At 46.4% G+C, this 17,657-nt stretch overlaps 1 protein-coding gene across 2 annotated transcripts in view; it reads right to left on the bottom strand.

Annotated features, from left to right (window-relative positions):
* The window catches only part of drosha (drosha ribonuclease III), a 75,583-nt gene that overhangs the window by 10,472 nt on the left and 47,454 nt on the right, over positions 1-17,657 (bottom strand). For both annotated transcript variants that reach the window (XM_036521607.1, XM_036521606.1), the window contains exons 25-30: positions 16,769-16,926; positions 10,945-11,050; positions 9,051-9,192; positions 6,422-6,504; positions 4,712-4,815; positions 76-168 (exon numbers count right to left, since the gene is read on the bottom strand). In XM_036521607.1, coding sequence (XP_036377500.1) covers positions 76-168; positions 4,712-4,815; positions 6,422-6,504; positions 9,051-9,192; positions 10,945-11,050; positions 16,769-16,926 — 686 coding nt within the window. The remainder of the gene's footprint in view (positions 1-75; positions 169-4,711; positions 4,816-6,421; positions 6,505-9,050; positions 9,193-10,944; positions 11,051-16,768; positions 16,927-17,657) is intronic.

The following is a 17,657-nucleotide window of genomic DNA, read 5'->3' as shown; positions in this document are numbered from 1 at the left end:
CCCCCCCCCAATCTGGTCTGGTCCTTGCCGCGGTGTGTCGGAAAGGTCAAAAGGTCGTTAGCAGGCAAGGCTCACCTGGGCCCCTTCCCGCAGCCGATGCGCTCCCCTTTGAAGTAGACGGCCACCGTGTATGTCCGCGCGTGGGAGGGTCCCACCGTCTGCAGGGTCCTGAGAGTGAGGCAAAGGGAGAGGAACATAAAAAAGGAAAAGAATAAGCCAAGGGAAACTACACGGACACACTCCGTCTGGCGTGTCCCTGAAACAGCTCTCCATCCACTGCATATAAAGCCCATGAAGAGCACCTTAACAAAAGAATATGGTAGCACTGAGGAGTCGGGTGAGGAACGGGGCAAATGGTGTGATTAATATTTCCTGTTTAGTTTTGGACTTGAAGATGGTGTTTTGGCAAGCAAGCTGACTTTCATTCAAAAAACCAAGCGGGAATGTGAAGATGTTTAAGCCATAATGTCATCGTCACGGGGGGGGGGGGGGGTTGGGGGGGGGGCAGGTACTGTAGTTTGTAAACAACCGCAAAAAAAATACCCAGCATGGATTTCACATGAAAACCACAGAAGGCGTTTCATCACAGTGACATTTCAGTTGGGAAAAGCAAATACAAGCCTTTCAAATGAAGGCATTAGCATAAACACAGCACATTGGACCGGAATCGGCTAAATAATTAACGCACAATTTACTTATTTTGTGATTCGTATGCATTTTTAATGAGGTACGGTCGTTTACGGCAGGTTAATTAATAATTGAGTCTGCTTTCTCAGTTACAAATGGAGAGGCCTGTGGCATGCACCGTGCACAATCTGGTGCTGTGCTACACGATATACCCAGGCGAACACCACGGGCAAAAACAGCACAGGAAAATTAACCAGTCTTTCAGGCCACAAAACTGCAGGGGGAAAGTGGAAATTTATGTGAATGGGAGAAACAAACAGACGCAAGCACAAGCGTGCATTAGAAAGGGGCAATTTTCCTTGCCCCTTCGGTTGTTTGCCCGTTTGCTGATCGCACACGCTGCTCTCCACGGTGTTTTCTCCTCTCTGCAGGAATCCCGTCTCAGGCTGTGTATTAGTTGCGCACGCTACACGCCGAAGAAACCTTTTCTGACCCCTTCTCCGCGCTCCTGCTGGGAAGATGGAGCTAGCCTCTCCACCACCGCCGCCACCTACGGTACCTTTCACAAGCAGAGTCTGGCCTCACGGACTGGCGCTCTGGGATTCCGATACTTAAAAACTTTAAAGTTCCACTTCATAAATAGTCTTAATGTAATGTTAACGTTAATGGAGTGAGCCTGGGAGATGGTGAATGATAAGCACTAGAGTCATGTAATTACAGGGTGAAGTGGTCACACTCCTGCCGTCTCTACACGTGGAGCCTGGCTTTTCACTAAAAGCTGCATCAGAACGAGGGGGGTGCGAGCTCTCTGCCTCACTGAGGTAACTGAAAGACAAACTCCTCGTTTACTGCAGCAAATGCCTCTGGCTGGACTACATTTGGAAAGCTCTGCTGCAGGGCTTCATTGGCTGATTAGCTGCACTCAGCATCTTCCTATTTGTCAATGCTGACTTGACATAAGTCTGTGCGTGTTGTGATTGGTTCCTCATTAGTGTGTTGTCAACACTTTAGAATTCCGGATTAAACAGAACTTGGTGTGCTGGAGGTCAGAGGAAAGGCTGGAGGAGGTGAGGGGGGATAGCTAGAGGAGGTGAGGGTGGGCAGCTGGAGGAGGTGAGGGGGGACAGCTGGAGGAGGTGAGGGTGGGCAGCTGGAGGAGGTGAGGGGGGACAGCTGGAGGAGGTGAGGGTGGGCAGCTGGAGGAGGAAAGGGGAACAGCTGGAGGAGGTGAGGTAGAACAGCTGGAGGAGGTGAGGGGGGACAGCTGGAGGAGGTGAGGGGGGACAGCTGGAGGAGGTTAGGTAGAACAGCTGGAGGAGGTAAGGGGGGACAGCTGGAGGAGGTGAGGGGGAACAGCTGGAGGAGGTAAGGGGGGACAGCTGGAGGAGGTGAGGGGGAACAGCTGGAGGAGGTGAGGTAGAACAGCTGGAGGAGGTGAGGGGGGACAGCTGGAGGAGGTGAGGGGGGACAGCTGGAGGAGGTGAGGGTGGGCAGCTGAAGGAGGTGAGGTAGAACAGCTGGAGGAGGTTAGGTAGAACAGCTGGAGGAGGTTAGGTAGAACCGCTGGACGAGATAAGGGGAGCAGCTGACTCTCCCAAATTCTCCCTTAGGTTCTGCAGACCTGGAGCAAGTGGGGTTTGCCAGGTCTGGATTGATCCCCAGTGAGTCCTAGGATTCAAGTCCCACGAGTCAGTGCAACGGTTACCCCGTTTTATCTCAGCCTGATGGCTGTTTACTGAAACACAAAACTGTCCTGCAGCTACATTATTGCTGCTCTTAATGCTTCTTCAATGCACATTTAATGCATTATAGCATTTTAGCGTAAAGAGTAAAACATTCCTACTGATCTAACACTGTTACCTTAACAACAAGGTACTACACAGGAACTTGCTTTTTGCAGCAATAAATAAATGACTCCATAAACAAAATTTAAAAATAAATACTGCTGTAACCCTTCAACAAATTGCTATTCAGGGTGAAACACAGTGGTGTAAATGGAAAATTTTGGGAAATGAGAGCAGTGTACGGACACAGGGCTGCGTGTAATGTAATTATGGAATTAGAGGAGCTGCTTTGCCTTAAGCACAAAACTTAGTGGTGCTGGCAAAGGAGAGGAGAGGAGGGGAGAGGAGGCTCAGCTCCTCCAACGCACCTCCGCTTAGTGCTCAGATGAGTGGAGAGGAGCCAGACAGATGCCTCGGGTCGGAGCACTGACCCGCCAGCCAATCCCAGGAGAGCTGAGAACAGAACGGGACAAATTCGAGGCACGCGGCGGATAAGAGGAAAATCGATAAAGCTTCCCCCGTGCATCCAGCGCGGCTTAACATGAACATGTCGCATTGGGGACGGTTCAACTTCTGAACTTTTCTTTTCCCCTCCCTCGCAGAGACCGCTGAGCGGGGCATGAATTTCTGCCACTCACTCTGGACGTTTTTCTTCCTCCTCCATATGACAAAGCCCATCAGAGCGTGTGTGCCGCGGTGTCCTCGTGGGGCTAGCTCAAAGCGCACGCTAAGATAGGCCGTGCCTCCTTCAGGAAGCAGAAGCCTCTGACACGGGAGGTGGGAAACAAAGATGTGGAACCTTCACGGGAGCGCTACAGAGACATCATCTGAAAACCTAAAATAATCCAGCAGAATCTTCGCCATCTGATTAGTAGCTGGGTTCCAGCTGAGTGAAAAAAACCCGTAACGGTCTGGGCGTCTTGTGTGACATGGACGAGGTGGAGGAACTGGACCCTGAGGGCGAGCTTTGGGATGCCAGGCAAACTGCAGTCAACTTCCCGCTTTGCGATCTGTGAGTCGCCCCCCGAACAGTCCTCCCGCGATCCGATTACCGTTCCTGCGTTCTGTCAACCCCCCCAAGTCCCCCTTCCACGCCTTTCTCTGCAAACCATGGACGCTCGGCTTCCGTGGAAACGCGCACTCTGCCACCGGGCCCTGGGAGCGGCTTACGAAATGAGAGCTCTCCTAGAACTTTGTCGGGCAGGCGTCAGAGGATCTTCTGGAGGACGCCCATTTCTCTGCGCCGTGGACGTGTCTCTCGGCGGTGTCGCTCACTCTGTCAGCGAGGCACAAGACTGGTGCGGCCGGCTGAGGTTACGGGGGGAATGGAAGGAATGGGACGCATCGCGGATCGTGACTTATGTCACGGCCCGTGCTGTGCAAGGTGGCCCTTGGGGCCTGATGCATACACACTGGCATGTAACGCACAGAATAGGAGCTGTCAAGTTTAGAACTAAATAAACGAATGTTTGCAACCAGGAGAAAAGGACAGCTTGTGCAACCATCTACGACGCTGTGTAAAAGAGCTGCAAAAAGTATAATGCACAAGGTATAGCTATTAGCTGAAGGAGAATTATGAATGCATAAGTTATATGAAGGAGATCTGGCAACACTGACACTTGAGCATATTATTTGAGGATGCAGAAGGTTCAGGGGGACAGTGAGAAGTACATTTTTATAAGGTTTCAGTAACATCCATGCATGAGAGGCCGTGGGGAAACCTAACAGAAGCCTCTGTGACTTTGACCTTTGACCTTAGCACCTCAAAACCCACATGACTGCAGGGAGAAAGTGAGAACACAACTTATTTCCTAGTTTTCTCAGAATCCCTACAGACTTGGCCAAGCTAGAACCTGGAGCAGACAAAACCGAACAAGGTGAGCTGAGGATGGTGTTTGCGTCCTTTTTACTCACAGCTGATACCTAAGTGACTGTGAAGACAGAAACATTTTTGTGACAGAAAACACACACACAAAGAGACAATCCCTCCCCCCTACCCAAACAATAATGACACTTCAACAACTTTGTTGATGTGGCTTAGGAAAAAAAAAAAAGGAAAAAAAAAAAAAAAAACAAAGCCTGAAAAGCTACAAAACCTGGCTGCGATTTCCCCTTTCTGCCCTAAATCCAGCCTAATCCCCCTAAACAATCCGCGAGTGAAAGAGCTCTCTAGGTGTCTCTTCCTGCAAGCCTGCGGAGAGCGGGGAGGCAGCCGCACAAAGACGAAGAGCAGGGAGGTAATAGAGGGGTGGTGGGGGGTGTTGGGGGGGGGGGGGGGGTGGAGGGCTCGAGACGCTTACTTGTAGAGCGGGATGTCGGGCTCCTTGCCCTCGGTGCGCAGGGTCAAGCAGCACTGCTGCAGCTGGGACTTGGGGTCATTCCAATCCTGGTTCAGGATGAACTCCTGCACAGACACAGACACAGACACAAAGGCACGCTGATGAGGGGAAAACGAGCAGCCCTTTCTACATATCACATCTAAAGCAGCATGTGTACTGTACTGCTGTCTTCACTCGCTCACTCACAATCACTGTCACTTACAACCACTCTCACTCACTCATAATCACTCTTACTCTGAATCACTTTCACCCACTCACAATCACTCTCACTACTTCTCAATCGCCCCCACTCATTCACTCACTTTCAATCACTCTCACTACCTCTCAATCACTCTCACCCACTCACTGTCTCTGAATCAGTCAATTCATTCATAAAGTAAGATTCATATTCAAATAAATTTCATTCCAAAACACAGCATTCCAAACCTCTCTCTCACTGACCCACCCCCACCCCCCACTGCCCCGCCACTGCAGGTGTGTCTCTCTCTCTCTCTCCGGCCTCACATTGAGCACAAATCACAGGATGCTTAAGCTGAGCCCAGCTCCAGAGAGCAAAGTAAATAACCCCGACCCTCCCGGGTGTCCACGCCCGATACATTTCCCCCGTCCAAAGGGACGTCTAAAAGCACTTCCATTAACAGAGACGCTGGCTTGTTATGAAAGAGAGCCTCTGAATCTAGAAATGTCTGTTTCTATTAATTTTGTTAGGAGTCGCTGCGCACGCTCTCTGGAGGACGGCTCTTCCTTCCCTTCTTTTATTTGCCTATAGCACAGAGAGGTTTGCCAAAGGTTCTATAATAGTCACGTACAGAATAAAAAAAGAGGAAGCTTCAGGAGGAAGTCAGTGAGGAGGGACGCTGCTTTTGAACGCCTCGGGGAGACATTTAACCTGCAGAGCTGCCGCACATACCTGGCTCTGTAAACAGATAGCAGGTTCACAGGTAAGGGGTGTAGGGAGCCCTGGATACAGGCTCAGGGTAAGTAAACAAACCTCTCTGAGATAAACAACCAAATCACAGGGAACATTCCAGAAGTGCTCCTATTTGATTTGAGGTGAGTCTTTGCAAAGGGAATGTTTAATCTGAAGCTACAGTATTATCTCCATTTCGAAAGGGATTCATTTAGTGTAGACCACTGTGGATAACATTCACTCACAGGGTTGTGGAAAGTCAACCAGGCCTCTGACAAAAACACCATTACAGACATAATTACAGATTTTGGTGGGGTGTGGGGGTGGGTACACCCCTGTAAATGCCACACCCAGTGCAATTCTGACCACTCGGTTAGTGAACAGAATGGAATGGGTATTGACTCAACAGCACCACCCAATGAAGGCTCAGGGACAGAATCACAGCCCATTCTAAGTGGCTGAACTGGTGAAAGGGAGAGAACATAATGGATAGGCCTTTCCATTAACCTGCAGGGTTTCATTCCTGCATGGAATGTATCACTCCTATTTAGTTAAATCATTCGCAAAATGTATGTCAGCCACATCAACTAGAATTTTATCAGATATAAAACTAACCTGATCACTGGACAACCTTCAACCAAGCAAAAAGCACAAGCCCTTTACCATCATTACAAAAGAGGGGACCGAAATAAGGTGGGTGGTACAGAGATGGTCCACTGCAGCCAGTCTGAGATCAACCCACCAGCTGCCCCCGCACTCACCTTTAATCGTGGGAAGAAGCAGACGTTCATGAAGGTGTGCACGTACTCCAGGTCCTTGTCTATGTACAGAGCAGCGATGAAGGCTGGAGACAGAGAGGAAGAGGAGTGAACCAGTGCTTCTCCATCAGTCAGAACAAAGAAAAGTCTGAATGAAAGCTGTTGTTTTTTGTCCCCAGTAGGAAAATCACGGTGCAATTTCCCTGAAGTGTTCGATACTGAGCTCCTGGGTCAAAATGCTCCGACGTGCTGAAGCTTCAATACACTGCTCAATTAAATATCTGTCTGTAAGCCTACACGGATTTGTCCCGTTTAACACAAACAATGATAATACAAAGATGTAGATACAAACTCAATTAAAACAATGAGAACGACATACAACAGAGAAAGAGTTCAGTTCTAGACCTTGGGTTCTTCTTCCTTCATCCTGTCAATCTGATACACACAGTGCCTTAGCACTGACCAAGCGATTTCTGTGTCATGTCCGAATGCCTCCATTGGAAGATAACCAGTGGAAACGTTTTTTCTTTCCTTTCACTGAATATGAAAAATGAGACGTGGGCCTAATAATTCATCGCTGCTGAATTACGCCCTGTTAGAGCCGTGGGGTGCAGCGCTCATATGCTTGGTCATAATTTAGGCCAGGGTCGTCTTTCATCTGTAGCTCTGCCTTTGAGGAGTGAGTGTGGAAGGCCTCGCAAGTGCTCGGCCTCGCAAGTGCTCCAAGAGCACCTGTCTGCTCGGCCCCCAGCCCCGCCACTACCCACCACGCCCCAATCCAGCTCCACCCACCAAACCAAACCAAGACCCCATTTCACCCACGCCAGCAGAGATCCAGGACACCCAGCAAACCTTGTTCCTCTGCAAACCTCACAGAACTGACCAATCAATAGCACGTGCTGCCCTTCCTGAATCTCAGGACCTCAGAGGGCATTCTGAACTGTCCTCACACTGCCTGAATGGAAATCACAATTAATGTCAAGTACCCCATAAAGTCTCTCATAATGCCTCTAATGCATTTAACGTCCAGCATACGAATAGCAATTGCACCTAAATGAATGTTAATGACCATAATGGATGCATCTGCTAACAGTAATGAACAGTGACCGCACACACTGCCTACCTGTAGTTGACCCTACTCCTACTGTGCAGTAATGTAAAGTAGCCTTGCTCAACTATATGCATATACACCAAAAACACATACGCACACAAATACATATACAAACACACACGTACACACGCGTACACACACACACACACACACACACACACACACACACACACACACACACACACACATATGCATATGCACACAAATGCATATACAAAAACACACACATACACACAGACACAAATTCATATACAAACAGGCAAAAACACAACTGACCCATAATACACTAACACACACACAACCTTATCCCCTACATAGACACAGCCAGAAACTGCTACATATTTGCTCAGCCATACACAATCAGAAAAGCTGACAGAAGCTTAATGCGGAAATACAAAATCTTGTGAGAACAGCTGCTGAAAGATTGTTTTACATGCTGAATTCAAATGGTGCCTTGAGTGAAAAATCTCAGATTTAGCATGCAATTCCTTTGCAGTTTAGCAGGTATGCAAAGTGACAAACAAGGAGTGGGTTTCAGTGTTAGGACTCCTCACTTCCTCCCACAATGCAACACTCTGACATCAGGGCTAAACATTTCCTCTCTCTAGCCAATGACTGATGAATCGACACAAGCTTTGACTCCATGCCACAGGGCAAATTTTTATTTTGGTTTTCCAAGCCAGCGCATTTTAATTGAAATACTCACAGACCTTAAAGCTTTAGTTGAAACAGTGTAGAAGGCTTCTCACATCTTTTGGCCTCCGACCCTCAGAATGCACTGTGAAGCCGCTCGTGTCCCCTGTGCCTTTTAGCATGTTAGCACAGAGCTAGCAAAACTCTAAAATCAATAGTAATTGAAATTCTACACAGCAAGACATGGACCAGCTTAGTTTGCAAAGAGCAGACTACATCTACAGCTTAGCAATGCATCTGAAGCCTGCATTTGTACATTTTCAATGATCAAGAAGATTTTTAAAGATATAAATGTGCCTCACACAGAAAGGTGAAGCAATGGATTATGGTCTTTCAGTGAGGGTAAGATAGCACAGTTGCTTGAGGAGCTACAGGGGGATGTCAAATGTCAAAGTTTGTCTATGCTCTGGAAATGCAGATGCTCTTATGTGGAGTGACTCAGTCACAGTCGACAATTTTTATATGTTATCCATTTATACAGCTGGATATTTACTCAGGCAATTGTTATTGACCTTGCCCAAGGGTACAAGAGCAGTGGCCCAGTGGGGAACCAACCTGGCAACCTTTTGGTTACAAGCCCTACTCCTTACCACCATGCCACACTGCCTCCCTCCTTATGCGTAGGAAGGGAAAGTGCCGATACGGACAGCTACTATTATAAAAGTGACGACAAATGACATGTCACATTCCCAGGTGAGTTTTGGTTTCAACCCACGATAAAGTAAGGGTACTGTTACTTTTAAGTAAGGACAAACCCTCTGGAGGTAAGGATCCTCTGATCTTTGATTCGTGACTGCTGATGCGGTTTGCCCCGCCCCCCGTACTCACACTCCAGCAGGTCGGCCAGGGTCTTGGTCCTCAGGGCGACGGGCCGCTTGGTCTTGTCGTTAGTGATGGCGAACTCCTGCATGCCCAGCTCCTCCGCCACCTTGGCCTGGGTGCGGTTATTCACCAGGGAGCTCCTCAGCAGCTGGGGAACAGGAAAAAGGAGGGTGTCACACACACACTCTCTCACGCTTATGTATACACAAATTTAGTCCTTACACACACACAGTCCTTAAAGAGACACACACACACACACACACACACACACACACACACACACACACAAAGCCGACACCTACAGGATTACACTTTCTACAAGACACAGCCAAGCGATTTACGACAATGCGACTTACACGTCACCCCACAAGTCACTTCTCCTGGATGGCAGGAGAGAGAACACTGCCCCGGTCGCCCTTGACAGCACAGAATATCACTCTCCAAGTCACCCCAAAAACTGCTGTGTAGCTTCCTTGTACCTTGTCACTTGTGTTGGCCAGAGGGGTCACCTGACCTGACTGCGGTGACCTGAGCCACATGGTTGCACATGAGTACATGAGCGAGGACCGTGAAACCGTGGAGCAGTATCAACAGTGGCAGCAGTGCCCACTTAAAGAGGAGGTGAAGCTTCACCTAAATCTGCAGGCTTTTAGTTAACACATCTCTACAAACTCTGCGATGTGTGTCACATGGAGACGGACCACAGTGGTGAATTGGCCATTAGTCTTATCATTAACACAGACGTTTAGGGGAGTGTGGGGGATGCCCGAGTATGTGGCGAGGACACAGCGGCTGCCCCAGCGAGACAGACGACAAACAGGAAGAAGACGAAGCACTATCTGCGCAAGGGGAGAGTTTCTTTGGGACCTGCAGCCGCGGACCAGCAGTCCTTTTGAGCGAGCAGTTTTTCCATTTCAAATGCGTGGTAAAAAAAGCACATAAAAACGCAAACAGCCCCCCCCCCCCCATTTCCGGGCTCGGCCAACATTTCAGCTTTCAAAGATTAAACCATGCTTCACTGCAGGCTTTTATATGTATAGGACATTCCCATTTGTTACATTGCCGAAGGGGCTCTGACGTGGTGCAGCTCCGCCGGACTAAACGTCTAACTGTACAAGATTGCAGTCGGACCCCTTTTTAAAGTACAGTTCTGAGGTGAATCAGTGCATCCTACAGTATGTGCAGTACGAGGCCGCTCTGTCCTTTAGCATTACTTCTCTGACCGATATATGGCGAACTTCAGAGTTCTTACATGCATTAGAGAAAGCGGAAGTGCTCTTCTCTAATGCAGTGGACTCAACTGTACTTACTGATGTGAGCTTCATAAAACAAAAACAAAAAACAGACAACATTTTGTTGTTTAACTTCAACCCATTTTGTTTTTGAGAGGTAAAACTTGACCATTCCAAAAAGAGGACCATAGGCTCTTGTTTTAATTAAAAACCACGAGATGGATTGCTTGTAGTAGTACCTGCAAATGGACTACTACAAGCATACAGAGACACATAAATGTGGAAATGAATGCATACAGGCACACACACACACTCTTCCCAGAAAAAGGCCCCACATTAAGGAGGGCTAAAAAACCCATCTCTTTTCAAAGCACCTCTAAGAGAGGAAAAGCAGTCTTCCACAATAAAAACCCATCCTCCTCAGCACTTGAGCAACTTTTTCTTCAAAGCGCTCGCGAGACTGAGGCAAAAGCCGAACCCAGCAGCATTACTTCAGAGAGGCCAAGGGGAAGGATGAAGGGGAGAGAGAGAGAAACAGAGAAAGACAGAAAAAAAGAAGGAGCCACAGAGTGGGGGGAGAGGGGTGAGAGTTACCCTCCTCAAAGTTGGTTTCTCTGAAATCTCTTCCTCGCTGCCCCCCGAGCAGTTCACTGTCCGCCCGCCCTTACCGTTAAGTGTCCTTCGTGGTGGTCCGGGAAGTGGATGAACAGGTATTCCGTGGCCACAAGCTGCATTATCGAGTCTCCCAGGAACTCCATCCTCTGGTTATGCCCCCTGCAGGTACAGCACATGAACTGAACGGGGCGCCACTTCATGTCATTGTATTAGCACTCACTCAGATCATTTTTTGACATAAGGTTTAAATGAAGGATGTGTGATTAGTGTAAGGTACCCATGCTCTTCACCTCTTTATCAGAAGGGGAACAGGCAGCTGAAGATGTTTCATGGAAATCTGGCTCCATGGTAACAAGTGACAGCTGTCAAGGCCTGGACTTGAGCTACATACTGTATATAATATGCTAACTATAGTTTCAAAAGGGGAAAAAAGACTAATCAGGTTTTAAAGGAAAGCGTATATATGTACAGGGTCTCGGATCAATGCGACTGCTTGAGGAATTCATGGGTATTCATTAAGTCTCAGAGATGCAGAGGTCTGTATAGCTTAAGTGCTGCATTCAACACCGGGTGACCTTTTAACCCACCAGTGTGTAACACTCACTACCATACAAAACATTTTCACTATGCTAAAACATGCACACAAGATATACATGCACACACACATACAAATGTACACACATGCACACACATACATACCTAAAACTAAAACTCACAACTGTAAAGAATACTTTTTTATACAACAGGCTAAAGTACGCACACAACATACAATGGCACACACAAACACATATATAGACACACACCCACACCCACAATGCCTAAAACTCACGACTGTATAAAATTATTTTTTTCACACACATATCAAATTTACTGCATGCATGCACACACATGCACAGGCGCACACGTGCGCACACACACACCCACATACACAGACATAGACACGCACGTAGGCACATAGACACTTACTCTTACACTTATACTTATACACACAGACACACACACACACACCTAAAACTCACGACTGTAAAGAATAATTTTTTACTATAAGGTATGGGCTACATGCACAAGACTCGGTGCCGTGTAAAATCGTTTTCAGCATATCAGGCTGTATTGCCCTTATCCTGACTACTGGAGGCTCTGAATATGTGAAATCTGCAGCAGAGCTCAAACGGAGGGTAACCACATTAATGGAGTTTAATTAAACAGAATTATAGATTAGTGCTGCGGATCTAACTTGGTGCCGAGCCAATAGGCTAAGTGCATGCTTCACATTGACTCTGCACAGGACCGTACAGCAAGCCTGTGTCTGACTGCGGCGTTTCCGAACAGGAGGGGACAGGGGAAAAAGCAGTCATCTAAAAAGAGTCTGAGGTCTGAGGTCATCATCCCAACTTTCCCCACTATAATTTTCACATCACATGGCATGCATTTCGTATCTGCCATGGAATCTGGGCTGCTAGGAATGCTGGGAGGCAGCAGAAAGCGTGCGGAGTAATCAGAAGTGGAATCAGATAAAGAGATCTTCCATTGCACATGGGCACAAGTACATGTATGTACTTTCACTCCCTTTTCTGAAAATAAAGACACTATGTGTGTTTGTGTGCACGTGCGTGCGTGCATTCGTGTGTGAGCACATGAATGTGTATGTGTGTGTGTGTATGTATGTATGCAAGTCAGAGTGTGTGTGTGTGTGTGTGTCTATGTATATGTGTGCAGCACGCATGTGTGCAAGAGTGTGTAGTACGTGTGTATGGGCGGGTATGCATTTTTTGTGCATATGTGCATGCATGTATGTGTATATTTGTGTGTATGGTCAGCTTAAAAGCAGAGGAGCACATTTTAGTGAAAAGGCATGAGGAGCTGCATCATTGATGTGAGGAGAGCTCACATCAATGTGCTGGAGGGGGGAGGGGGGAGGGGGGGAACAGAGGAAAAACCTGGAACCAAAGTCTTTACTGAAGGCTGCCTTTGATGTGAAAGGGCTCAGACCGCTCCTGGGAAGGTGAACGGCAGGGAGCTGTGGGGAACGATCCGCTAATTTCTCAGCACCTCGCCAGGCTTCGCGCTCTGGGAATTCTCCTCCTTAAGCAAATAAATCGGTAGAGCAGCAGGGCAGTCCTCGGCCCGCCTCGCGCCCGGTCCGCAGGGCCCACTGCAGGGGGTGTACCGAGAAACCGACCCACCCCACACGGCACCAGAGTGACATACAATGTTATCCATTTACACAGCTGGATATTTACTGAGGCAGTCGTGGGTTAAGTACCTTGCAACAACAGCAGTGCAGTACAACAGCAGTGCCCCAGCAGGAAATCGAACCAGCAACCTTTTGGTTACCAGCCCTGCTCCTTACCACTATGCTACACTGCTGCCCAACACTGATTTAAAGGCTATCGCTGTGGCTACCAGCAATCAAAACACACTGGATAGATTAGCTGTACAGAGATGCACGGTTGCACGATAAGTGTGACAGCCAACAGTTCTGCACGGTGTTAATACCTTAACTAATTTGCAGGATGAAAAATTCTGCTCAGAACAAATGCCAGCACACATAGACAGACGGAGATATCTCAAACAGATCAAGCTCATCAAACACCAAAAGAAAATAATATGGTTTGGTCAAAGTCAGCTATTCAAGTAGAGGTACCAGCAAAGGTAAAGGTGTTGTGCATATTGTAATTTGCATGTTTCTATATAAAAATTATTTTGGTGTCTGTGACAGACCTTTTTCTCTTGGCAGAAAACAGAACTGACAGTGTTCTCCAGTGCTGATAATTGAATGACTTTGTTTAACAAGGATGCCCAGGGCCAGCTCTGATGGGGGGGGGGGGGGGGGGGGGGGGGGGCAGATATCGATGTGAAACATTTTCCCATTCGCCCATCAGCACAGAAACATCAGCGGGCTGGAAACCGTTAATATGTCGCTTTGTCTCCCTGATCCTGCACACCGTGCTCAGATAGCATCGCGGTCACCCTAACGTTACCTGCCTCCCCATTATCTAACATCACCTTACCAAAGGTGTGACTTCCAGACCTCCCATCCACTCAAGAGACCCTCAATGGGAGAAGCAATAACATTTACGTGTCAAGACAAAATATATGCAATTCTAAGCATATTAGTACATCGGCCTCCCAGAAACATACTAAAGGTGTTCTATTACAGCAAATATCCGTACCCCTGTTATGTGTGTTATTGGAAAATTACTTAATAAATAGACACTGTTCAAAAATCTAACTGAAGCCTTCTGGAGTCTAACACATTAGGCATTTGCAAAGCATCATGGGACATCATGTTTAAATGCAATTGACAGAAATAGTCTTAAGAAAGATCACAAAGAACTCCATAGCACATGTAACACAAGTCTAGTAGTGCATTTTAAAGCTGAAGTTTTGATCCTCCATCGTACCCCAGTATAAGCAGCAGCAAGCGGTTGTCAGTTGGTAGTCATTTCTTACTTCAGTCATTCAGAAATGAATCTGGCCCACTAGAGACACTCCTAGAATATATTTTGACAATAGTGCATCTGATGTACTTCTCCCTGGCTGCCAGATGAGAGACTTTCATACAACACTGACAATGTAGTTAATATTGTTTTACAAATTCACATCCCTACTGTCCAGAAAAGCTGCCAAACTTGAGCAAGTCACGACATTAAATTCCCTGTATAAAAACAATTCTGTATGTTTTAATAGGGTAAAAGGTGATATTCATATAAATTGGCCTCCTACAACATGAGACAAATGGAGGATACTGGTGATTTGGTGGTCCAATGTTACTACAGGAACATGAGAATCGTGGAGGGTGGTGATATGACTATGTTACTGCTGGACTAAATCTCAAAGAACCTGGACTGGCAGGATCATCAGATACACATCATTTATGCTCATATGTCATAACTGGTCACGTCACACGTCACAAAACGGGTGCAATATCATTTCTGGACACACGTTAAACATCTGGTCCCACGTCACACTGGGGGGAGTGAAAGGGATTAAGAGCTCAGCAAGACTAAAGCTGCCTTTGTGCATCATGGGAATCAATTTCCCAGAAGGTCCTGTGGGCGATGCCAACAGGCCCAAAGAGAAAGGCTGTCGCTGGTTTATGTGCCCTCAAAACGGAAAATCTCACAAATGAACCACTTGCGGGGCCCGCTCATTACATTACATTGTTGTCATTTAGCAGACCCTGTTATCCAGAATGACTTACATTGTTCAATATAAGTTTAACATGTTACCCATTTATACAGCCGGGTATTTACTGAGGCAATTCTTGGTTAAGTACCTCGCCCAAGGGTATAGCAACAGTGCCCCAGCTGGAAATCGAACCAGCAACCTTACAGTTACGAGCCCTGGTCCTTACCACTATGCTACACCGACGCCACTCAAACCCAGGGGACCGCCACTTCAAGGTGTTTGACCGTTTATACAGATATCCTCACAACAACAGAGCTGAGGGAACTCCAGGAATCATGAATTAAGGGGCAGAGCTGTGCAGAGTTCAAAGCTAGAGTCTCGCTCGTGCAGAAACCTGACTGTGTTACAGCCTTCCATGTATTGTGCCAGCCAAAAATTTGAACATGCCTGATTAAGATAATGGGAAACATGCATTCAAAGACATTTTGATCTAAAGACTTGTGCTTAAATGCTTTAAATTTGTTTCTTAGACAGTTGATGCTTATATGTCAATTTCTTTCCAAAGAAATCTTAATTTTATATTTTTGGCTACTTAGAGAAATCTAAAATATAATAAATACTGAAAAATATTCTTTGGGTAATTTAAGGAATCTCAGATATAAGATAGGTTTGATTAGTTTAACACTTTTTGGTCACTACATAATTCCATTTGTGTTATTTCATGTTTTGACGTCTTCACTGTTATACTAAAATGCGGAAAAAATGAAAAATACAGAAAAGTCCCTTCTATGAGTAGGTGTGTCCTAACTTTTGACTGGTACTGTATATGAATCTAGCTCTTACTGTGAAAATAATGAGGTTGGTGTCTGGCCTGAGCTAATTTGCTGCTTTTGTGAGTGCTGCTTTTCCAACTCCTAAGAGGTTTCCCCACAGCTGTGCAAGAGAATTAAGGACAGCACACAATGACTGCATTGTTATTCAATAATCTGAAGGAGGTTTTTAAAGTTACTTGAGAGAACAATGGAAACATAAGAAAGTATTAATTTGAAATTGTTCCTGTGTATAAGGTGATGTGGGAAATTTTGTTAGCTGTAAGCTGGCCTCTTACTGATATCAATACATTGAGTGGCAGAGCTATTATTCCCAAATGTGTATGTACTGCCGTGTGGGGAATATATGATTGGTACTTGTGTGCAACTTGGCTTGTCTGTGTATTGAAGGTATTTTTTGGAGATATGAATACTTTGAGTGGCAGACCCATTTCGAAAATGTGCATTCACAGACTGCTTTGTTATACAAATGGGCCTTATTCATCAAAAGGTCCATAAAAATCATATTTTATTCCTGGGAAACATTTGCATGCAAAACTCACGTCAGATTCATGAAATGTGCAGAAACATCCCACTTTGTTCATTTGCCAGTATTTCAATCAATGTTTAGATCTAAAAGTGTCGTTACATCATGTTGTCTGACGATGAAATTCTTATCCAACACATAGAAAGAGTGTGGGAGTAGAACTTACAGATGTAATCCAGGGTTAAAAAGATTCATAATTACATTATGTAACTCATACCTTGACTTCAAGACACTCAGTTAATTCAAAACAAGTTTCACATTTACCTGGATTCTGCTAACAATACTAAAATAACAATACTAAAAATATAACCTCTGTGGTACTACAGTGAACTCAGAGGGGGGTGATGTCAGGGTGGGGAGGGGGGAGGGTTCAGTCAGGCAGCCACTTACAGGGTGAGGTGGTTGAAGCCGACGGTGCGCAGGGTGAAAGCGCGGGCCAGCAGACGCACATGGGTGAACAAGACGCCTATGGCCTCTTCGAAGTCTGTCAGCTTCTGCAGCACCGGGGACGTCTCGATCAGCTGCCGGTCGGTGTTGGGCTCCTGCACCTGATCTCACACACATAGGCACGTACGCACGCACACACACACACAAATACACACAGACCCACACAGACACAGACACGCACACACAAACCATGCACACAGTACAAAAAAATGAATAAAAAATAATATGTGGCATTTTTTGGAAGTTTGGAACAGCTTTTAAAATAAACTCCAACATACTCCATAAACCAGATAATACCGTCAAATCAGATAATATCTATAATACCAGAGTATCTTAGAACCAAGAAGGAAACTCACGCACAAAATATTTATCAATCAGACTTGTAAGCACTGTACCATCCTACCTAGTGCATAGAAACATTTGCACCAACAAAACACTCCCTGCTGATAACACAGTTATCACTTCCAGGCAACAATCAGATGTGCAGCTGCTAGGGGAAGAGTAAGGCAATGCACTGATTATTTTCAAAGGAGCGACACCTTACAGCTGAAAGCAGTATGGAGCCCACGGAGGGCTGCAGGTGTGCGAGAGAGAGAGAGTGTGTGTGTGTGTGTGTGTGTGTGTGTGTGTGTGTGTGTTACTCGGGTACCCTCCCCAGCTGCATCCTTCCTCTCGGTCCAATTTACACATTTCTCAATTAACAATCTTTTTACAAAGTAGACTTCAACTTCAACAAATGCCAATTGTGTGTCAGTTACAGTATTGTTTCAATACCTACTGTGGTGTGTGTGTGTGTGTGTGTGTGTGTGTGTGTGTGTGTGTGTGTGTGTGT

The sequence above is a fragment of the Megalops cyprinoides genome, chromosome 2 (genome assembly GCF_013368585.1).
Source record: "Megalops cyprinoides isolate fMegCyp1 chromosome 2, fMegCyp1.pri, whole genome shotgun sequence".
Lineage (NCBI taxonomy): Eukaryota > Metazoa > Chordata > Actinopteri > Elopiformes > Megalopidae > Megalops > Megalops cyprinoides.
This window is presented reverse-complemented; position numbering and strand designations above follow the sequence as displayed.